Source organism: Pristis pectinata, chromosome 5 (genome assembly GCF_009764475.1).
Source record: "Pristis pectinata isolate sPriPec2 chromosome 5, sPriPec2.1.pri, whole genome shotgun sequence".
NCBI classification, from domain to species: Eukaryota; Metazoa; Chordata; class Chondrichthyes; order Rhinopristiformes; family Pristidae; genus Pristis; species Pristis pectinata.
In genome coordinates, this window is record NC_067409.1 from 29,201,382 (window position 1) to 29,226,219 (window position 24,838).

General features: G+C 41.1%; 1 protein-coding gene across 1 annotated transcript in view; it reads left to right on the forward strand.

The window, feature by feature from the left end:
• The window catches only part of abi1a (abl-interactor 1a), a 71,565-nt gene that overhangs the window by 16,791 nt on the left and 29,936 nt on the right, over window positions 1-24,838 (forward strand). The window contains 1 exon segment of the mRNA XM_052016749.1: window positions 20,598-20,774. Coding sequence (XP_051872709.1) covers window positions 20,598-20,774 — 177 coding nt within the window.

The following is a 24,838-nucleotide window of genomic DNA, read 5'->3' on the forward strand; positions in this document are numbered from 1 at the left end:
GGGAACTCAGCACTGATTCCTTTTGAGGTTATAAAATGCTTGTTTTTTTTTGAGGGTTTTGTCTGGCTCACAGGCAACAGTCTTCTACAAACACTAATAATTGTAAAAGGATATTTGTGTAGCATTTGACGGTACAGAAAATATTCCATGACACACAACTCCTGAATTAAAGAAACAAATATATATTACATCTAATTTTCAAATTAGAATGCTGTTGTGGCCTAAGCAATGTATAATGCATTTATTAAAAATTACAGTATCCTACCAAATGTATACTTTATACTGTTAGTTTTGTACCCAATTGCAAGTACTTTGTACCTTAATTACCTGTTTTGGTTTACCTTTAACATGGGGAAATGTTAGTTACTTCAATTATATAAGCAAATATAAGAATTTTGTATCTTTTGCAGCATTTAAACATGAAGTTTGTCTTCAACCTCAGTTTAGCTTAATTATTCTTGTCTCTGCATAGTTTCAACTGTTTAACTTTAATCTAAAATTAAGTTCACCTCAGTATATTGATGTATTGGAATTATACTTCCTGAGCTTCATGTATCCCAATATGTGATCTGGATTTGAGACAAAAATTCCTGCACCTTGTAACTATTTAATTGCTCTTGATGGAAAAGTACATGTCTATAAAAGTGAGAACAAATGGAGTTTGACAATGATTCCTTTACATTTGAATAGTTTTGTGGAATTGTATATGAAGAATGGTCACAGGTGAGATATTGGAGGGTCACTAGGAGTTGTATAAAAAGCATTTTTTCCCTTTTAAAGTATATTTTTTAATGAGGGGAGAACATTTTTGCTCTGCGTGTTTGAGCAGTGAAATTAGTATATTTTATCACCAAGTCTTGAACGTATTAGTTTGCTTAATTGCTGTCCTATCAAATGCTAAAGTTAACTGCTGGTGGACTGAAGCAGTAGACTTTCTAGTTTTCTTGTAAAAGCTGTAAGAATTAAGGATCAGAATTGTTTTACTGCATTAAATTTTACAGCAGATGAAGATGACTTTACTGAAGCTTTAAAGGTACTTCCTGATGAGACGGAATGAAGCTATCACTACTTTTCTACTGGGAAGATTCTAGTTTCTCATGTGAAATGATTTGTAGTGGCAGAATAGTACACCTTTTGAATTAATTTGTTTCTAACATTAAATTTCAGTCCTGCGTAGCTTTGTTTTTGCAATTTACAGGTAAAGGTCATAGATCTAAGTCTACACGTTAAGGCAAGTGCTTGCTTTTTTCCCCATTTTTCATCGTATATAGTGAATCAGATCCAGAGGTGTGTTGGTCTTGTTTGTTATGAAACAGAACAAATAATGTGGGTCTTTGAATTTGGGTCCTTAACTTGGTATGTTTTGGTAATTAGTGAGTTAACATCCATGACTATTAACCAGATGGTTATTAAAACAAAAAAAATCTTTTACACCATATCACTGGCTAAGGTGATGTGCTACATTTTACTTAATCTGCTTTAAATGGTAGTCAGATTCATGCCTCCCTAATGGTCTCTGAAGTAACTTGTACATCTTCAGTTGTTTAAAAAAAAATTTGAAAGTCTTTATGGGGTAATTTGGCTGAATAATAATTTGCGGGCTTGGCCACAGGTGCAAATGTAAAATTAATACTATATTTGTGCAGAGATGTTGCAGTGTTTTAAAAACAAAATTTTCGATTTGGATTCCCTGATTGATACTGTAATGGTATTGGTTTTATACTTAAAATTGTGTAGTGTTTATTTTGGAGAACTTTAGATTCCATTTGAGTTCAAATAAACTACTGAATGATGTAAAGAAGGGGTTTGTTCATTATGTAATGAATTTTTAAATTAAAGTAAACTGTTAACTCTAAGAAGGAGTTAGAGAGTGTTGCATTTTTTAAGAAACTGTGCGCTTTGGTGGGAGCTCCTTGTTAGCCACGGCCCTTCACTTATTCAACCAGACCTTCATGATTTGAGAAATCTCCTCCTGGATGAATTTTCTTAATTGTGCATTGTGACAGTAGAAAGATAGCAAATAGTATGTATACGATTCACATGTATTCCATGATATAAACCATGATTCGGATTTGAAAAGGATGTTGTCTTAACTATTTAAATATTTTCCTTTGACAAGGTCCTACATGGCAGGTTAGTCTGGAAGGTAAGGTTGCATGGGATCCAGAGGGATTCATAATTCTCTCATTAGCAGGAAGGAGAGAGTGATGGTTGAAGGTTAGTTCATGGACTAGAGGCTTGTGACTAGTGGTGTGCCAGTCAGTCAGTGCTGGGACCTTTGTTCATTATTTATAAATGATTTGGATGTGAATGCACAAAGCATGGTAGGTAAGTTTGAGGAAGATGATAAAATAGATGGTATTGTAGACAGTGAATCAAAAATTACAGGGGGAAGTGGGCAGAGGATTGGCAAACGACTTTCAATTCACCAGAGCGCACAACAGCAGAGGCCCTTCGGCCCACAATGTTGTGCCAACATTTTATTCTGCTCTAAGATATATGTAACCCTTCGCTCTCACATAGCCCTCCATTTTTTCTATCATCCATGTGGCTGTCTGAGTTTCTTAAATGTCCCTAATGTATCTGCCTCTACTGTCTCTGCCGGCAGTGCATTACATGCACCCACCACTGTGTGTGTGTGTACATATTTAAAAAAAACTTGCCTCTGACATCTTGCCCATCCCCCACCTTCCTCCAATCACCTTAAAATTATGCCCCTTCATATTAGCCATTTTTGCCCTGGGAAAAAGTCTGACTGGTCTGACTGTCCACTTGATCTATGCCTCTTATCATCTTGTACACCTCTATCAAGTCACCTCTCATCCTCCTTCACTCCAAAGAGAAGCCCTAGCTCACGCAACCTATCCTCATAAGACATGCTCTCCAATCCAGGGAACATCCTGGTAAATCTCCTCTTCACCCTCTCTAAAGCTTCCACCTTCCTATAATGAGGTGACCAGAACTGAACACGTCTGGTCTAACCAGAGTTCTATAGAGCTGCAACATTACCTGACTAATGAAGACCAGCCCACCATGTGCCTTAACAACCCTATTGATCTACGCAGCAACCTAGAGGGATCTATGGACATGAACCCCCAAGATCCCTCTGTTCCTCCACACTGCTAAGAGTCCTGCCATTAACCTTGTATTCTGCTTTCAAATTCGATCTTCCAATGTGTATCACTTCACACTTTTCTGGGTTGAACTCCGTCTGCCACTTCTCAGTGCGGCTCTGCATCCTATCAATATCCTGTTGTAACCTACAGCAAGCTTCTACGCTATCCACAACACCACCAACCTTCGTGTTATCTGCAAACTCACTAATCCACCCTTCCACGTCTTCATCCAAGTCACTTATAAAAATCAAAGAACAGGGGTCCCGGAACAGATCCCTGAGGAACACCACTGGTCACCGATCTCCAGGCAGAGTACGCTCCATCTACCACCACTGTCTTCTTTGGGCAAGCCAATTCTGAATCCACCCAGCCAAGTTTCCCTAGAAGTGTTGCATTTTGGGGAAGTCAAACCAGGATAGGACTTGTACAGTAAATGGCTGGACCCTGGGGAGTGTTGTGGAACAGAGGGACGTAGGAGTAATAGTTCATAGTTATTTGTGTACCTGGTTGGTAATGGGAACAACCTGGAAGCTGACATTTAATTTGGGTATTTTACACATCACAGCTGCATTGGAATCTGTGAACTACTACGAAACACTTCCACTGCAATCTTAAGTATTTAAACTTTGTGATGCTATTTTGCCCAAACTAGCGGGCTAAACTGTTGGTGTTTAGTTGAAGGAACATAATTGGACAATAAACCTTAAAACTGGAATAACAAATGAGGCCTTCCTCAATATTTGAGCTTCAGACCAACAATACTTAACACACTGTTTGCTTTTGACATGCATTAATATGGTTCGTAGCTTTGATCTAGATACACTTGAACAACCATTGTACAAGATTAAATCTAGATTTCCTAAAACAGTTGTACAGACCTTGGTTCAAACATTAAATTTGTAGTTACACATTGCTAGTTTAGAACACTGACTTGTGTTGCAGTGCTGTATATTTCTTATGCAGTTTACTGTCTTGCTAGAGAATGATTTTCCTTGGGTTTTGGTATACCTTAAATCTACATGACTGTTCCTCTGAGGCACAAAGTAATCATTTGCTGAACCTGATCCAAGCATCAAAAATAGAACAATATTAGAAATGTTTAGTATGTTGGGCTGCATTTGTTATGTAAGAGTTAATATTTCAATTTGATGAATTTTCATCTGACTGTATAGTTGTCTAATGTAATTTTCAGCAGAGGTTTCCAGATGTTGGGAACAGAACTCCTTAATCTGTTGTACCTTTTTCTTTTTTCCCCACATAATCTCCTGAGAAAATCTAATTGAGTCATCCCTTAATTATTTGAATTGCAAACATCAGTCCTCATTGTTTAGATTCTGTTGACATATGCTTTTCACTACTTGTTGTGATTAAGTTCATAAAAATGTTTCCAAAAATCAAATTTGAAAATATTTTACTTGATTTTATAAATGTATATTCAGGAGCTTTTATTTTTTTTCAAGGTACATTATGGATGGTAAAATTCCTCCCACCTGCACACTAAATAAATTGCTGTTACTTTATATATTCTCTGATCCCATAATCTTGTACTTTCTCAGGAAAGAACTTGAACTATAGTCCAGGAAATACTGATGGGCAACTTCTCTCCATGAGCAGGCAAGCAAAAAAAGACCAGAAATATTATCCCCGCCAATGTAAAAATACAGAACTGTAATTTCTGATTTGTTGTATCTTTGGGATTGTGTAAGATAGCTTTACCAGTAAATCATTTTTCAATAATTGGGCACAATTTCCAAAAAGAGAACTTGATTGGTCAATATGTAACTTCTATATAATAAAATGACAAGCAATTGAAATGGCTAGCACTATACACCTCATTGGGATTTGGGAAAATGTTTCCTGGGTTCTTATTAGTATTTTGGGATTTGGTGATGAATATTTTTGAGGTCACTTAACATGCCTAGATAAACATGGTAACGCTGTACTGGAATTTAGGACATAAGAATTGGGTATAGGAGTATACAATCAGGTCATTTTAAAGCCTGAAAATAAAAAAAACAACTGCAGATGTTGGAAATCTGAAATAAAAATGCTGTGAAAACTCAGCAGGTTGGGCAGCATCAATGAAGAGAAATGGTTTGCATCTTCAGCTCTGGAGGTCTCTGATAATAAAGTCAAATTACCATTTCCCTTTCTGATTGCTTGCTGCACTTGCGTGTTAGCCTTCAGTATCTTGTGTATGCCAATGCAGGATCTTTTGAACATCAACATTATCCAATATGTTGTTTGAAAAACGTTTTTAAATAACTTGTTTTGTGCAGAAGTGGATGACCTTTTATCCACATTATATTCCATTTGCCCTGTTCCACTGACTCACCTTGTCTATGTCACCTTGAAACGTCCTTACATCCTCCTACCCCCCACCCCACAACTCTTCAATCCCACCTATTTTGTATCATTGGTAAGTTTTGGAAATGTGCCATTTGATCCCCTTGGCCAAATTGTTGATATGGATGGTGTATAGCTTTGTCCTAAGCCCTGATCACTGAACTCCACTAATCACAATTTTGCAACCTGAGAATACATGCTTATTCCCTCCTTGTTTTCTGTCCATTAAACCAAATCATGCATGTGAGTATATTATTCCCAATTTCAATTGATTGTTGCCTTGTTAGCTTAATTATACAATGTGCTTGGTCGATATGCTAGGACAACATACTGCAATATAGTTGCAGTTAATAACATTGAATCTTAGTAGTACATTGATCAACTTTATCCCTTCTAATCTCCAAGGTAGATGATAAAATTAACACGAGCTGTTAGCCAACACTGATCCAGAATTTCCTGGCAGTTGTTTCCCACCTATCCACTTAACCCCATACAGAATCCCCCAGTGAGAACTTCCTTGCAAAGGCAATAGTGAGGTTGGTTTATTTTTCAAAAACCCATTGTGACACAAGGCAAGAAGTATTTTCACCCACATGCTGCTGCTTAAGGCAGCTGTCAAACTGTTGAACTTGGTTTGATTGTCAGAGATACAATTGTAATTAAAATTACCTCAAACTTGAAGTTAAAGTAACTTTACTTGAATACTAAATTTCCTTTTTGCACAATTCCCTTGCAGCTATTCACCTCCAGGTATTGCTATCCTGGGTATTGTAAGAAATGTGTTCTGCTGCTGCACTCCATCAAAAGTCTTGTGGTAGAAGATTAGTCAGCAAACATTTGTCAGGAAGTTCTTGATTTCCACATTAGTGCAAAGTCCCTAAATTCCTGACACCTACATAGTAATTACCAGCATTACATGTGGTATTGCTGGGGAGAAAATGGGGACCTACAAGACATGGTTATCTTGGAATATGGATGCTTGCAAATTAATGCTAACACCTCCATCTGTGGTGCTGTTTCCCTACAGCATAATGAAACCAATTTATTGTAATCAATGAAATTATATTTTTGTAATTTGAGTGCAGTTCATTCTGGGATTTAGTTGAATCAATTGTTTTATGTTGTGTATACACTGAATTTTCAAGATGAGGCAATGAACAGCTTGTTCTGAATTTTTTGTAGTTTTCTAAAGTACAGTCTAATAAAAGAATGTATTGTTCACATTCCTCAGTTCATGTGTAACTTGTTTTTTCCCATTTTAATTTCATGATATAGCGGCATATTTTTTTTTGGAGTTCCTTTTGTGTCCATTCTTCATGGGTAAAGATATTTTAAAGAAAAGGTTCAATATAACTGCTGCTTTTGTATTCTCTGCCTCTGAATCCTATCATTTTTGGCAATCCCTTGGGACTGAGGATGAATTGATTCCACTGTGGATTTGTGGGTTTTGAGCTGGCTAATGTGGAAACTATAGACCCACTGATGAAATGGGAGGTGACTGGCTGAACAAATGGATCAGTGAGTGGGTGCTTAACACAGGGAAATTTTGCAGATACCCTTGAATCTTTGTGCTCATCTGGTAATCTCACAATAGAGCTCGATCAGTGTCTGTTTCGGGTATCTAATATCGAGCATGCGAGTGATGTAAGCAACCCAACATACCCTGGTTGAATAACTAGAACCTCTGCCTCACAGCAACAGACCCAGATTCAACCCTGACCAGTCAAGAGACATGTACTCTTCGTGTCTGCATGGGTTTCCTCTGGCTGCTTCAGTTTCCTCCCAATCTCAGGTCAGTTGCCCATAATCTGTAGGCGAGTAGTAGAATTTGATATGAACTGATAGAATGTGGGGAGAATTTAAAAAAAAAAATGAATATGTGGAATTAGTATAAAATTGTGGTTGAAAATTGGCACAGATTCAGTGGGCCACAAGACTTGTTTCCAATCTCCGTCTGACTCTGATATTTGGGCTCTGGTACAGAATGAATAAAGGATGAGTGAAAATTAGGCAAATAGAGTTTAATGTGGGAAGTGTGAGGTCCTGCAGTTTGGTAAGAGGAATCTGTTGGGAGGCTATCTAAATGGAGGGAGACTGTCAGTGAGTAGATACAAAGGGATCTAGGTGCTCCTGTGCATGAATCACTAAGTTAGCTTGCAAGTGCAGCAGATAGTTATGAATGTAAATTGCACCTTGACTTTATTATAAGGGGGTGGACTTTAGAAATGGGGAAATATTGTTACAGTTCAGGATGTTGGTGAGGCTGCACCTTGAGTGCTGTGAGATTTTTGAAGACAATACCAGTACTGGTGGCAGACTAAAAGGGATTCACTCAGTAAATTCCTGAGATGGGAAGAATGTCCTGTGACAAATGGCTTAAAGTTAGCTATGTATTCTATGGAGCTTAGAATGATTTTTATTCTTACATTTAAGAATGTAAGTGGGTATAGCAGGGTAGATGTTGATATGTTTCCACTACAGGAGAATTTCAGATGAGGGGACATAAATTGAGGTGGTCATTTAAAGCTAAGGTGTGTATGAATTTCTTAGAGGGTGGTAAATGCCTGGAATTCTTTTCCCTAGAGGGTATAGAAATTAGATCATTGAAGGTATTTAAAGAGGTGATGAAGTTTTGAATGATTGGGTAATTGAGAGCTATGTGAAACTGGCAGAGGAGTGGATTCCTGGGACAGATCAGGCATGATAATATTGAATGGTTGTGAAGGCTTGAGGAGCCAAGAGGCCCATTCCTGCTGCTATTTTCTTGTGTAATCAATGTTAGATTAATGAGGGTAGTAAGAGGATGAGTGAGGGAGAACATGAGAGCTTCAAAATATACAGCTATGGAAATAATAAACCAGATGTTTGAGTTACTGTAGAATTAGCTAGTTCTGATACAAGTAGTATTGAGTCGGGAAGACTGAAACCTGTCCAGATGGAAGAGAGATGATCATCAAAGTAGCATTGGGCCTAGTTTGTAACAGTGCAGGAGACCACATACAGAGACATCAGAATAAGATGGAGAACTTGAAGTGGGAGGCAATAGGAATCTCAGTAATTTCCCTGTGGAATGAATGCAGATGCTCCACAAAGTGGTCACCCAATCTGCAGTTGGTTTCTGCATTGTAGAGGAGATCACATTGGAAAACTGAATGTAGTACACAAGATGGAAAGAAGCACAAGTAAATCACTGCTTCACCTGGAAAGGCTATTTGGGTAAAAAAAAACAGATTTGCATCTCTTGCAGTTGCAAGGGAAAGTAGTTGGTGGGGAGTGAAGACTGGATCAAGGAGCCAAAGGGAAGTCCCTTTTTGGAATGCTGAAAGGGGAGAAGTTGTCTGGTGGTGAATCTAGTTGAAGGTTGTGGAAATTGCAAAGGACAATTGCTTGAATGCAGATGCTGGTTAGTTGGAAAGTGAGGACCAGGGCAACTCTGTCCTTGTTCTGCCCAGGAGGGGATGAGAGTAGAGGTGTGGGAAATGTGGTCGATGGCTCTGTCAACTCTGATGGAAGGAAAGGCATAGTTCAGGAGAAAGGAAGACAATATAGATGTAACTGTGTGGAGAGTCTTGTTATCAGAGCAGGTATCATTTAGAGGAAGGAATTAGACTAGAATGGTGTCCTTGCAAGGGGGAGGGTGTATAGTCAAGGTAGTGTGGGAGTTTGTGGGCTTGTAATGGATGTTCATTGTTGCCAATTTGCTAAGACTGAGGGAGAATGATCAAGAAGAGGAAAGGAAGTATTCGATGGATCATGCGCAAGTCTAAGTTGGATGGGAATTATCTGAAAAAGTAATGAAGACTTTGACCAGACCAGGAAAATCCAACATTGTGGTCATTGATTTGCATAAAGAATTGAGGGAAGGCCCCAGGTATAAGTGAAACAGACTGCTCCACATATCCTACGAAAAGACAGGTGTGCTTTGGGGCCCATGTGAGTTCCAAATGTTACATTCTTGATCTGGAGAAAGTGAGTGGAATTGAAGTTCAATGTGAGGACAAGTTCGTTCTGGCAAATGAATGTGTTAGTGGAAGGGAACTGACTAGGCCTCTTCATTGGAAGAAACTGATGCATTCAGTTCATCCTGGTGTGGGATGGATGTGTAAAAGGGGTTGTATGTCCATGGTCAAGATGAGCTGGTTGGGGCCAGGGTATTGGAAACTGTTAGAGGGGCAGAGGACAATCAGTGGAGTCAAAGATGTAGGAAGGTACTAGATCAGGAAAGAAAGGATTGAGTAAAAGGTAGGAAGAAGCAAGTTCAGTGGGGCACATCTTTGCATAGATGCTTCCTGACATGAGTTTCCAGCATCTGCAGTTTTTAATGTTCATTTTGAATGGGTAGTTTTACTATATTAGCTGAAGTACAGAATATAAGAGTAGGTAGATTATGCTTGTTGGACTACAGCTTAAGAACTGCATATTACTGCAAACGTATTGCAAGGAAAATGATTGCAGTGGAGAGGGCACAGAGGAGATTTATTAAGATGTTACCAGAACCGGAAATTAAGTATTTGACAGAAAAACTGAATGGAGATCAAACTTTGTTTTTCACCTGGAGTGTCTGGAACTTGCTCCTTGAAAGGATGGTTGAGGCAAAAATTTCATCACCATTTTAAAAAGTACCTAGTTGAAAAGCTGTGATCAATAGAACTGTGAACATGATGTTGGAAACTGAGATGAAGCTGTGTAGTTCTTCTATCAACTGGCACAAACACTATTGCCTTCGGTGCTAAGAAGCAAATGTGGCAGGCTGTTGGCTTTGGTCCAGAAGATGTAACCTAATGGTAATCACCAAAAGTGATCTCAAGCTACACTTTTGCATTTCTTTGCTTTTTTTTTGAAGCCATGACTGCGGACCTCATCGCTGTTAGTCAAATTTATTTCTTTAACACCTTCTAATATAGTAAAACATTTGAAAATGTTAGAAATTTTGTTTGACAGCATGTCATTTTCACTACTGTGGAAATTACTAAATGTTGGTTAATCCAGATTTTGAGGAGATCATGAAGATGATTTTTATCCAAAGTTTGGAGGATAGAACGAGTGTTGGCTAGCAAAATGGAATTTAGAGGGCCAAACAATCTGTGTACCCTTGATTCTATTAAGTTTGATGGGTAGCAGGAAGGAGCAACAATAGAGAAATATTACATTTGGGTTCTTTTGTGACTTTGAAAGGCCAGAGGGGCATTGAAACTATGATCTTGTTCCGCACACGCGGAACTCGAACCACCATATGGCGCCACGGGCGCATGCGCATTTTGAACTACCTTCCGGGGCGGACCTTCTGGGAGCGTCCTGACGTGCCTGGGCCCATGGGGTTGCGAGGGCGCTTGGGTAGAGGGTTTTTTTTGGTGCGCTTTTGGTGTGGTTGGATTAAAGTTTCTCGAGTTCGGCACTCTCTGCCTCCGCATCGTTCTTCCGTAGCGCGCCGCGATCGGCTACATATTGGTGACCCCGACATTCCAGACGGCATCTGGAACCGACGACTCAGCGACCAGCCACGAGTTCAAGCAACTCGCACAGTACAGTCGCTCTGAAGCTCCCGACCTTCTGGGCCACTCAGCCCCACGTTTTGTTCGAGCAGGTTGAGGCCCAGTTCAACATCAGAGACATTGCATCCGACGCCACATGGTACTACTACGTGGTCAGCACGCCCGACCAGGACACGGCAGGCCGGATCATTGACTTCCTACACCTGCCACCAACGGAGGACAGGTACACTAAGATTAAGGCGCTCCTGATCCGTACCTTCGGACTCTCGAGCCACGTGGCTCCTACATGTGGATGGTCTGGGCAACCACACGCCATCCGAGCTCATGAACGATATGCTGGTGCTCATGGACGGCCATAAGCCGTACCTCTTGTTTGAGCAGTTGTTCCTCGAGCAAATGCCGGAGGATATTCACCTCCTCCTTGCGAGTGAGGATTTCAGTGACCCAAGGGGGGGTCGTGGCTAAAGCAGACGTCCTTTGGCAGATCAAGCAATGTGGAGCAGCCTCCATTGGCCTAGCCACGACCACGTGGCCCAAAGCCCAGGCCCTGCAATTGAAGCTGTCGAGACCCACGGGGGAGAAGGATGAAGCTTCGGAACAATGGTGTTTCTTCCCCTGAAGATGGGGTTCAGTCATGTGCAGCTGCTGTCCGCCATGTGCCTTCCCGGGAAACGCCAAGGCCAGCTGTCGCAAATGGCTACGACGGCTGGTCACCAAGACGGCCTCCTCTACCTCTGGGACCAACACTCCGTGCAGCGCTTCCTGGTAGACAGCGGGGCCGAGGTCAGTGTACTTCCCCCCCTCAAACATGGACACTCGTAACGTGGTCCCTGGCCCCGAGCTCACCACCGCAAATGGAACCAGCATTCAAACATACGGCTTGCGAACCATCCCACTACGTTTCGGGTCCAGCCGTTTCACTTGGACTTTCATGTTGGCAGCAGTGTCACAGCCACTACTGGGGCAGATTTCTTATGGGCCACCTACCTCCTGGTCGACCTGAAAGGCCGGCGTTTGGTCCACGCTGAGACATTCCAGACTTTCCAGCTTGGAGAAGCCAAGCTACCGGCCCTCCACCTGGATTCCGTGACCTTCTCGGGTAACAAATTCGCCAGGTTGTTGGCGAAATTCCCTTCCATAGTCACCCTGCAGTTCTCCATGGCCGACCCCAAGCACGGCGTGCAGCACCACATCCCCACGCAAGGACTGCTGCTGCAGGCTCCCACCCGACAAGCTCCACCTCGCCAAGGAGGAGTTCCGTAAGATGGAGGAGATGGGAATCGTACGCCGCTCAGACAGCCAGTGGGCGTCCCCGCTGCACATGGTGCCCAAGTCCACAGGAGGGTGGAGGCCCTGCGGAGACTACAGGAGGCTCAATAACGCCACAACCGCCGACAGATACCCGGTGCCCCACATCCAGGACTTCACGGTGAACCTGCACGGAGCGACTATCTTCTCGAAGATCGACCTGGTCCGGGGATACCATCAGCTCCCAGTGCATCTCGACAATGTGCCCAAGACAGCCCTCATCACCCAATTCGGCTTGTTCGAATTCCTGAGGATGCCTTTCGGTCTCAAGAATGCAGCCCAAACTTTCCAAAGGCTCATGGACTCGGTGGGACGTGGCCTGGATTTCGTTTTTGTTTACTTGGACGATATTCTGGTGGCCAGCAGTTCACGCCAAGAACATGTGGCACATTTGTGCCAGCTCTGCCATCGCCTAAGCGACCATGGACTGGCAATCAACCGGGCTAAGTGCCAGTTCGGGCTGACGGAGATTGACTTCTTGGGCCACAGGGTTAACTGACATGGCGCAGTTCCCCTACCGGACAAGGTCCAGCACATCCGCCAGTTCCCCAAGCCCAGCACGGTCAAGGGATGGTCAACTTTTATCATCGGTTCGTGCTGGCGGCGGCACGTATCATGAGACCTTTGTTCAGCCTGATGGCTGGCAAGGCCAAAGAGGTGGCATGGGACGCGAAGTCCTTGGAGGCGCTGGCAAAGGTGACCCTCCTAGTACATCTGAGAGTTAACGTACCCACGGCACTCACAGTCGACGCTTCTGACACGGCTGTCGGCGGAGTCCTGGAGCAGCTCGTCGAGGGCCAGTGGCGACCACTCGCTTTCTTCATCCGGCACCTACGGCCACCAGAGGTGAAGTACAGCGCTTTCGACAGAGTTGCTGGCGCTCTACCTGGCTGTCCGGTATTTCCTCGGGAAGGGAGTTCACCGTCTATATGGACCACAAACCCCTCACCTTCGCGCTAGCCAAGATATCGGATCCATGGTCAGCTCGGCAGCAGAGGCACCTGTCCTTTTATTTCAGAGTTCACCACGAACGTCTGCCACATCACGGGGAAGAACAACGTCGTCGCCGACACACGGTCTTGCCCCAGTCTCTACTCAGTGGGCACATCGTCCTCAGGAATAGACTATGCAGCACTGGCGGAAGCACAACGGCCGGACACTGAGATCCCGGCTCACCACACTGCCGTTTCGGGACTCCAGTTGGAGGACGTCCCCATCGGCCCGGCAGCAATTCGACTCCTGTGCGATGTGTCTACCGGCAGATCCCAGCCCATGGTACCAGCAGCTTGGAGGCGCCGGGTGTTCGATGCATTGCACAACCTGGCCCACCCGTCCATCCGGGCGTCCATCAAGCTCGTAGCGGACAGATTCGTCTGGCACGGTTTGCGCAAGCAGGTCGGACACTGGGTCAGGACCTGCGTACACTGCCGGACTGCCAAAGTCCAGCAGCACGTGAAAGCTCTCCTCCAGCAGTTCCAACACATCCACGTGGACATCGTCGGCCCGCTGCCAGTCCTCCAGGGCGCCAGGTATCTCTTTACCATGGTACAGGTTCACCAGATGGCTGGAAGCTGTACAGCTGGCAGACACGTCCACTGAGTCCTGCGCCAGGACGCTCATTGCAAACTGGATCGCTAGGTTCTGCATCCCTAAGGACATCACCTCTGACAGGGGAGTGTAGTTCACATCTGGTTTGTGGACAGCACTGGCGCAGCTCCTGGGCACCCAGCTGCATCACACCACAGCGTACCATCCCCAGTCCAACGGTTTGGTCGAGCAGTTCCATCGGCATCTCGTTGGCCTTGATGGCACGCCTTGGGCCCCAACTGGACAGACAAGCTTCCCTAGGTTTTACTGGGCATCCACACAGCCCCCAAGGAAGACCTGGGTGCCTCCTTGGTGGAATTGGTCTACGGCGCTCCCCTGACGGTCCTGGGTGAGTTCGTACCAGGGGCTTGTGGTCTAGAAGAAACTTCAGCAGAGATGCTAACAAGGCTGTGGGACAAGGTAGGGATCCTGGCACTGGTCCCAACCTCCAGGCATGGTCCCATGCCGGCCTTCACCCCTAAAAACCTCCGGGACTGTGAGTATGTTTTTATTCACAGAGGCATGCACAAGTCACCTCTACAGCGACCGTACGAAGGACCCTTCAAAGTGATCCGGCACAACGGATCTACATGTATCGTGGAGGTGGGTAGCTGGGAAGAGACTTTTACAGTGGACTGCCTCAAACCGGTGCACCTGGACATTGAGCAGCCAGTGAGGGTACCCACACCCCGCCAGCGTGGCTGGCCACCTAAGCAAGCCACACGGGCTGGGGGCTCCACTTCCCCGATGGACATTTCGCGGGGGGGGTGGGGGGGGGGGTGGTGTGGAAGGGGTGGTGGTGTGGCGGCCCACACATGCAGAACTCGAACAGCCATCGGGTGCATGCGCGGAAGCGCGTTTTGAACTACCTTCCGGGAGCGTCCTAACATGTCTGGGCCCGCGGGGTCGCGAGGGCGCTTGGGTAGAGGGTTTTTTGGTGTGGTTGGATTAAAGTTTCTCGAGTTCAGCACTCTCTGCCTCCGCGTTGTTCTTCCGTAGCGCGCTGCGATCGGCTACAACCTTATCTGCTATAGCTGTGGAGAGGTTCCTAGAAAACAACTGTCAGTAAATTCCTTCAACTTTAATGTTATTTATTATTCATTGCGCCTTGCTTAAGCCTTCATTTTACAAAATGAACCATGAAGGAAGAGTTGATAATATTGTTACTTGTCAGTAGTTGGTCTCAAATGTGCCAATATTTGTCCCATGGCATATGGGTGTGGCACAACTTGTGTGGTTAGTGGTAGGTGGGTGTGCATCTTGGGGAAATTCAGCTAGTGCATTGTAAGTTGCAGTTCTATGTTTTAGAAAAGGGTATTCCGGGTAGTATAGACAGCATGTACACTTTCTTTACAGATGTATGTATGGTAGTAATATTTGAAAACATGTTTTGGTATAAATTTTCAAGTTTGAATTTTCAATATTAATATTGTCTCAATCATTCAATTGCAGCATTTAAGATTTTGAAATTATTACTAATCAGTAGAAGGAAGGAGTAAAGAACCAGTTGTAAGTTTATAGTGTAAGTTATTGTCAAATGAAAAATGCTATTTCGAACTATGTTAAGAAATTTTAAGGAGGTTTAGGATCTTAAAGTAGTAATTACCAACTCGGGAGAAATTTCTCTGGCTATTGAACAAAATAAAGGAAGATATGAGAGGCTCTGCCTAACATTGGCTGCAGGCAAAGTGCTAGAAATCTGTAGGTGAGTGACCATGTCATTATATATCCAAACTTGGGATGGAAATTAATACAACAAAACAGGTGATATTAATTATCAGTTAAAGTCATGATTGAATAGCAGTAGGCATGAACTGAAAGGAAAGATGTATCGCTAGTTTGAAAATGTTAAGGCATTAAGGGAGGGCAGATGAGGCTATCATTATTAGTGTAAATCCATGTGGATTTTTAAGTCCTGTGTAGCAGACTAGTTGAATTTTTTTTCTAAAAAGGGATGCAAGGGGAAGTTGTGTTCAAAATTGGTCCGGTGTTTAAAAGAAAAGGATAACTTGGAAGATATTTTTGTGACTGCATGGTTAATTTAGTTAGGATTTTGGACAGCTTACTGCCAAATCCCTAGATTTTTGTGTGGTAGATTTATCAACTACATAATTGAGGATTGCTGATTATAAAATTAACTGTGTGATAGTTGGGAAGAGATCAAGAGAATGCAGGAAGAGAGCAGTTAATTCATGGGATTGTCAAGGCAATAGTAATTGTTTGGTCTGGAGAAGTTAGGGTTAGGCATCTGGGGGAACAAGTGGTAGAATAGTGGGAAGTGTGGAGAAATAGAAGGGGGAGGGAGCTGAATATGTACAGGTCTCTGAATAAGTAGTTTAGTTAAATGGTGGATAAGAAGACGTGGAATATAAAACAGGAATGCTATGCTGGAAGTGTATGAGAATTAATGGGATGCAGCTAGAATACTTTGTTTAGTTTCTGTCATGTTGCCATGTCATAAGTATGAAATGGTTTGAAGGCAATTTGAGTATGTTGCCAGGCCTTGTTGAGAGGAAGTGACTAGATTGTTCCCTTTGAAACAAAGGGCTGAGGAGAAATTACTTGGCATATGTGATAGAGGGGTCTAAGTATTAGTTAGGAAGGACCTATTTGTCTTTAAAGCAAAATACTGCAGATGCAGGAAATAAAACAATGACGTAAATGTTCAGATTGTACTCTGAAAAGAAGGAAGCAATTAACATTTTGCATTAATAACTTTCAGTCAGAAATGTTCTGATACAAGGTAATTGATCTGAAATGTTAACTTCATTTCTTTCTCCACGTATGTGGCCTGACCTCCTAAATGTTTACAGCATCTGTGTTTGTCATTTAGCAAAGCAATTTAAATAAATATGGAATATAGATTTTAGGATATTTGATAAAGTATTGGGTGAGTTATTTCATGGAGAGGGTGATGGAGGTCTCATGCCTGCTGGCAGGAAAAGGCAGAAGCACTTATTATATTCAAGTTATGCTTGGGTATGCATTTCATGTTATAATTTACAAATCCAGGGTTGAGAGCTTGATACAGGATTTGATTGTATATGGTCATTTTGGCTGGTATGAGTTTGGGCCAAGTGACACCTCTTGATATAAATTTCCAATTCTGTGGAACTTCATCTCAAATCTGAAGATGCAGGTTTGTATACTGACCTCATTCTCTAACTGCTTAGCGGGAAATAATTACTTGTAGAACCATAGAAATGGAAGATTTCAGCACAGAAACAGGCCTTTCAGCTCACTGTGTCTACTCTGACCATGATGCCAAATTAAACTAATCTCGTCTACCTGCACATGGTCCATATCTCTACTTCCTCCCTGTTCATGTATATGTGTAAATGTTTAAGAAACACTATCATATCCTCTTCTACCACTTCCCCTGGTAATGTATTCCAGACACCTCTCCCTGTGTTTAAAGTTACCAAACAAACTTGCCTTGAACATCTTTAAACTTTCCCTAACTCAAACTTATGGCCTCTAGAATTTGACATTTCCAACCTTGGAAAGGACTCTGACTATCTGCTTCTCAATTTTATATGCTTCTATCAGGTTACCCTTCAGTCTTCACTCTTTGTTCCCCAGAAAAATGATCCATATTTGTCCATCCTCATTGTTAATATGTTCCAATCCTGCCAACATCCTGATGAAACTCTTCTGCACCCTCTCCAATGCCTCCACATCTTTACAGAGATGGATGCGGAGGCTCCATAATGTGGCCTAATCAAAGTTCTATACAGCTGCAATGTGACTTCCCAACTTTTATACTTAATAGCCTGATTCATGAGGGAAGCATGCTGTACACTGCCTTTACCACCCTATTTACTTGGACCTGCACCCCAAGATCTCTCTGTAAATCAATGCTCCATTTAGAAGTACTCCAAGTGTTCTGCCATTTACTGTATACTCTGTTCTTGCATTTAACCTCCTAAAATGCAACACCTCACTTGTTCAGATTAAACTCCATCTGCCATTTCTCTGACCAAATTTCCAACTGATCTGTATCCTTGGATGACCTTCCTCACTTTCCATAATTTCACCAATTTTTCTGTCATCTACATGTAGAAATTTTAAAAACTGTAAGTTTGAAACCACATTAAAAATTCTCGACACAAGTTCCCCAGACGCAATATTTCATAGTGTGGAGATGTTTGAAAATTACCTTTTCATTCTAGGCATGCCTTTCTTCCATGCTCTCAATTTTTGATTGGTGGAAATACTCAGATTTGATAGAATGTTTGCTTATGAAGACACTCAATACAAAATTACTGAGTATAGATATTTTGAAGAGCTCAATATGCCCAAATTGTATGAAGTATTTAATTATTGTGCCAAAATCCCCAGCGCCCAGCAAGACCTGCATATTTAACTGAAAGAAGTGATTCATTTTTCTTTTCAGCCTTAACCTAACACGTGTACTTTGTGCCCCATGCTATGTACACATTGAAGGAAAGCATTAGTACAATGTTACTAATTTCACACACCTAAAATAGAGTAGTTTCTGTCGCATAGAAACTTGTAGGGTAAGCAAGGAATTTTTTTTTGTACAAATGCTACCAGAGCTAGTTTCTTGCATTGTCTTTAACTGCAGCTTGTGTTGAAAGTAAACTGATAAGCAGATCCTTATATTTTTCAGTGATGTTCAGTATTGGTTGTATGCCAAATTTGTAATTTTGATCTGAGATTTATTTCAGCTGTTATGTCAGATCACATTTTTCATGCTATAAGGGCGTTCAGCTCATTGAGTCTGTGCTAGCTCTTGGAAAAATCCCATATTTTACTTTTAAATTATCGTTTCTCTCCACCCTGAATTCTCCTACCAGCCACACTAGGGATAATTCACAGTAAACAATTAACCTACCAGTGCAAACTCCAGACAGCTGTACCTGAGGGCAATGTTGATTATGGGTCATTGGAACTGTGAGGCTGCAGTGCAACTTTTTGTCCCTCTGTGCTGTTGAATAAGATCAAGAGGAAACTTTAACGTTTAATTCTGTTTATTCACTGAACAATGATGTAATCAAGATCATGATAAAATGTAAAATTTTTCTGAAACGAGTAGTTTTTGACAGTTAAGTTTTACTGGTTTGAAACTCATAAGAACTGCAATTTTCATTACAAATTTAACATAAATTTGTATGTTAAAAATTTATGTATGTTATGGGGTGGGGGGAGAGACTCTGACTATCTAACCTATTTATGTTTCTCATAATTTTATATACATCTGTCGGGTTGCCCCTTGGCCTCCAAAGCTCCCGAGAAAGCAATCCAAGTTTGTCCAATCTCTCCTTGTAACAAATACATTCCAATCCTGGCAACATCCTGGTGAACCTCTTCTGCATCCTCTCCAAAGCCTCCACATCCTTCCTAATGTGGCAACCAGAAATGCACACAATATTTCAAATGTTGTCTAACCAAAGTTTTATACAGCTGCAACATGACTCTTCCCAACTTTTATACTCAATGCCCCGTTTGATGAAGGTGGGTATGCTGTGGCTGCCTTTATCATCTTTATCTACTTGTGTTGCCATTTCAGGAAGCTATGGACTTGTACCCTAAGATCCCTCTATATCATTGCTGCTGAGGGTCCTGCCATTTATTGTATACTTCCCTCTTGTATTTGACCTCCCAAAGTGCAGTCTAGATTAAATCCCATCTGTCATTTCTCTGCCCATATTTCCAGCTGGCCTGTATCCTGCTGAACCTTTTGACAACCTTCCTCACTATCCACAACTCCGCTAACTTTTGTGTCGTCTGCAAACTTGTTAATCAGCCTACCTATGTTTTTGTCTAATTCCTGCGGAACATAACTGACAGACCTCTTTGTTTCCCCAAAATATTCTGGGATGCATCTCATCCAGCCTTGGGTGTTTGAAAACATCTAACACCTCTCCCTTAATACTGCTCCAGCCTATCAACATAACTCTCCCTGAACACTCTATCATCCATGTCCTCCTCTGTGAATATAGTAGAGTACTACTTTGGTCCCTGAGGAGAACCACTTTTTCCCTAAGAGCAAGAGGGTGCTAATATACTTGGAAAATGACTGGATTCTCAATTTTACCTGCCAAGGATATTTCATGGCCTCTTTTGCCCTCCTAATTTCTTTAAGTACTCTCCTACACCCCCTTTTCCTCAAGGGACTTGCTTGATTGTAGCTTGATGGTATTTTGAGCAAATTTTCCTTTAATTAATGTAGATGACTTTCAAAGCTATGTGCAAGTAAAATTCATTTCTAAAATGCTCATTCATCAAAAATAACATTTCAAATTTAAATAGATTAATGTTCCACTTTTGCAAATATTTGCATACTTCTGAAATATTCTTGAATTTTTATTTTGGCATAGGCCACAAGGCAACTAGCTTGCAATTAAATCAGATTTAAAGCAAGTGAATTATTGATATCTGCGTAAAGCTTAGTTATCACTTGGGTAACATTGCTTATTTGTTATTAGCAATTTTTTGTATGGTCCTTGTACTGTGCATTCATTACATTTGTTTTTCTATTGAAAGTTGATATTTCTTGCTCATAGGTGAAAACCAGACAGTCCTAATTTAAATGCATACTGTTTTAATACTGAGCTAAATATTCCAATTGGTATTAAGCTACCAGTCCATAATTCCAATGACCATGGTATAAGTCTTATGCAAACAATCTTTTAAGGTTGTTGCTATTCTGCAACTTGGAAGGAAGGAGGGAAAGAGTGGAAAGAGATCTAGGAAAATTAATTTTGTCTTTCTCTGTCACTAGACTGTGGATATCCATAAAGAAAAAGTGGCTCGTCGTGAGATAGGTATTCTCACTACCAACAAGAATACATCAAGGACTCATAAGATCATAGCACCAGCCAGTGTTGAACGGCCAGTGAGATACATTCGGAAGCCAATAGACTACACAGTACTGGATGATGTCGGTCATGGTGTGAAGGTAAAATAATCAATACGTATAACTTAAATGTTTATTTTGGAGTTGTATACTTAAAGTCCTTATTGTTTTAGTGCAAGTCCATGTGCAGCCTTTGGCTGATAGGCACAGTACGTGTTGGTTTGGTGGATCTACTTTAAATTCATTTTTCCAAAAGATGTTTACTATTGCAGACAGTATAGTTGGGATCAATATTGTTACAAAAGATTATTCAAAGTTTCTCCTACCACCCCCCTCCCCAAACAAAAATGGACATTGTCCAAATCTTCTGAAGAATACAGAAACTTACATTAATTTTCTTTCTTCCTTGATATTTGGTTTTGCAGTAGAATACAAATGAATGTGTTTACCCAGTGTTTTGGAATTTTGGAAAACTTGTCATTTTAACTGAACCAACTGAGTGTAGAAGTTGCATTTTTAGCTCCCATATTCCAGATTGAGATGCAAAAGATGGGCATATCTTGAAGCCTGTAGCCACTGGGGATTTTGGCACAGTAGTTGTATAGTTCCTGTATAAATGTCTTGGAGATGGACATAGGTTGAATATTCACATTGGCCACAAAAAGGTAATCATTTATCTTAATTTTAATAACACAATATTATTGCATTCATTACCAGACTTTTTACTTTGTATGCTACAAACAAACCTATTGCAAATTTGGATTGGCACCTTTATTTTTTTTACCCTCTCACATTGAAGTTGACAATGGGAAACAATTAGGGTTAACGTGTGAATTGGCAGAAGGTTATTTTGTCATAGCATAGCCTTGTAGTGTTTGGTCATTTCAAAAAAGCAAGTCCAGAGCTGGATCTTGCAATCCATTGGCTAGTTATTGCACAGGGAAAGGCCAGACGGTGTATTTTATCTTGCACCAGTTATTTTTTTTACTAGTGCTGTTTCTTGCCATGTGTCTTGATTTGCTTCAGAGATTCAGTAGCTGTTTGCTTAAAGGTCATGGTTTTGAATTCATCCCACTCCGGCGACTTGAGCACAAAAATGATGGGCTGACACTTTTAGACAGTGCACCACTTCCTCATTATTGCACCAAAGTGCCATATTTCAGATGAAAGGTTTAAACAAGGCCATATTTTGTGTCTGAAGTCGATGTACAAAATCCCTTGGCACTATTTTGAAAGAGGGTGTTATTCCCAATATCCTGGCAAATAATTATCCCTCAATCAACATCAGTAACAAATTTATCTCATCAAATTGCTGTTTATGGGAGCTGCATATATGGTGTCTTTGTTTCCATAGTTACAACATTGACAACAGCTGTACTTTGGTCATTTAAGTGCATTCTCCTATAGTGGCAAGAGATACCAGATAATATTTTTATTAGTCCCTATAGTTAAACATAATAAAACTATCTTTTCATTCATGAGCTTAATCATTTTTACTTGCTCAAAGTTGTGCCATAGGTTTACTGCGTACACTTCTGGTTTCCATCTTACAGTAAAGATTAAGAGACACTGGCTTATGTCAGGTATGCAGATGTATATATGTTGGGAAAAGGTGAACAGATTGGGTCAATTTATTCCTGAGAAAAGGAGGCAGATTGCTTACCTAATAGAATTCTCTAAAATTGTGATTAAATGGAGTGGATACAAAATATGTTTCTATTTGTGACGGAGAGCATAACAGGAGGCCATGGATAAAATCAAGAAATCCAATGGAGAATTTGAAGAAATGTCTTTACCACTGGTGTGTGGAACTCACTTTTACAAGGAGCTGTTGAAAGAACTAGAGGCTGAAGTAAATTTAGTGGGAGACAAGACAAGGGCATGTGGGAGAAGGGAGCAGATGATTATGTTGAAATTTAGATGAGGGAAGCTAGAAACTCAAAGTGGAGCATAAAAAAGTGGTTGGGCCTATGTATATCCCATGTTTTCAAAAACAATGTGCATTGGTAAATAAAGGCACTTGGTGCATTTGGTGAAAGATTTGGAATAAAGCCATGGAAGCTGTAAGTAATTAAGCTAATATTTCTTGAATTTCCTCAATTGAAATTCAACTTATTGCTGCAGTAAAGCCTTAATACTGAAAGGGACTAGGTTGATAAAGCTAAAATGAGCTTAGTTTTTTTTTTAACTTGACTACCTAATTTTGAGCTACATGAGCTATCATTCAGTGTATAAGGTTTCACACTTTTATTGAAAGGCTGTCTTGAAAACCTTCAAATGATTTGAAAACGAATGACCTCATCGCTTTTCTATTGTCACACATAGGAAATCACAATGGGAATAAAAACATTGTCATTTTATCATGATAGGAACTAATATTGGTAATATTTTTGAGTCAGATTTACTTTCCCCAGCCTTCAACACTAGTGCCTACTTGGGTGATCCGTTCATGGTGAGTGGCAGTCACAGCTTCTGTCATCTTAGTAACTGGTCTGGTGCATGGGAGTGGTACCTGTGGTACCTCAAGAATCTCAGTATACAAACTGGCTGCCATTCTTCCCACATATCACTGACCCCACACTTGGTTACAAAGCATTTTGGGATGTTATAAAAATGCAGGAAATCAGTGATTTACTAAGTCCTTTTTCCATCGAAGACACTGCTCCTCTACAGAATTGTTCCTTTGGATATTACATTGCCTTCAGCTGGCAGCCCCTTGGATTAAAGTTTCATGCATGTGTTGCCATTTAGTACTGAGAGAGTTGTATTTGGTTCTGCACTAAAGTTGTTTTGGAGATGTTCAAGTTGGAAATTGCAGCTTGTGTTCAACCTTTGTAGGTTGATGTGATTTGTCAGGACTTGGGCCACTGACCCTCGAATTTTTCCTCTACCATGACCCCACAACGTAGTTGAGCTTATTTGCTTTTTAAAACCAATATAATCTGATATAAATAGTCTTCACTTTCATCAGTGTTAATTTACAAATCAGGGGTAGATCAATAGCAGTAGAGGTACTTGTCTCAGGAGCTTGTTAAACTGATAAGTTTTCAAAAGGAGACACAAGACTTCAGATGCTAGAGGAACTCAGCAGGTCAGGCAGCATCTATGGAGGGAAATGGACAGTCGACATTTTGGGTCAAGACACTTATCTGGACTGCGTCTTGACCTGAAATGTCAACTATCCAGCTTTTTGTGTGATTATTTTTCAATTTTATTAAATGGGTGATTTTGAAGTGAGAAACTTTCATTTTTAATCTTAACCAAATGTTTATCAGTGACCATAAATTATACTTAATAAAAGACTGTTAATATACTTTCCCCTTGTTTACTACTTGCAAAGACTGAAAATTATACTTCTTGGCAGTATATTTTTAGCTGAATGGAAAAATGTGGGGGAAAATGGCAACCAATTTGTACACAGCAAGATTTCACAAACAGCAAAAGGATACAGATCAGATGGATCTGTTGTTGAAGACATTTAGCAGGATAAATATTGGCCAGAACACCAGAGGTAACTCTCTCTGATCTTCAGAACAGTGCAGTATGTTCCTTTCCATCAAGATTAGTAGATGGTACTTGTTTCAGGTCTCTGAAAGATGGTTTATTCATTTTTTGAATAATCAAATGGGATAATAAGTTTTTTTACTTTTGTCAGCAATTGTGATGGAGAACTATTGGTACATTAGCCCCAACTTGCAACAAGTTCAAGTTTGGATATGAGCTAGTTTCAGGGAGCAGTTTTATCCAATGTAACTTCTTGCCTCTAACCTTGTTAAAAGAGCAAATTGTATCTTGGTTCTAATTCTGTTTCAATTTAAATTGTTATTTATCCCATGTGTTCTATTGAAGTAATTTCATTGATCTGTTATTTTTTTGTGCTGTTTCTGCTTGTTTGATTGAAAGTACAATTTGCAAAGACAATTGGGGCTGTTTTTTGGATGATATTAAAATGATTAGAGGGGCATAGCTAATAGAACTGTCACCTACACAGCTCCAATGACCTTGGTTGAAGCCTGACCTTCAGTGTTTTGAGGAGTTTGCACATTCTCCCTGTGTATTTTCCTGAGTGCTCTAGTTTCTTCCCACATGCCACAGATGTATGGATTCATAGATTAGTTGGCCACTAAGTTGCCTCTAGTGTGTGGGTGAGGGGGTAGAATCTAGAG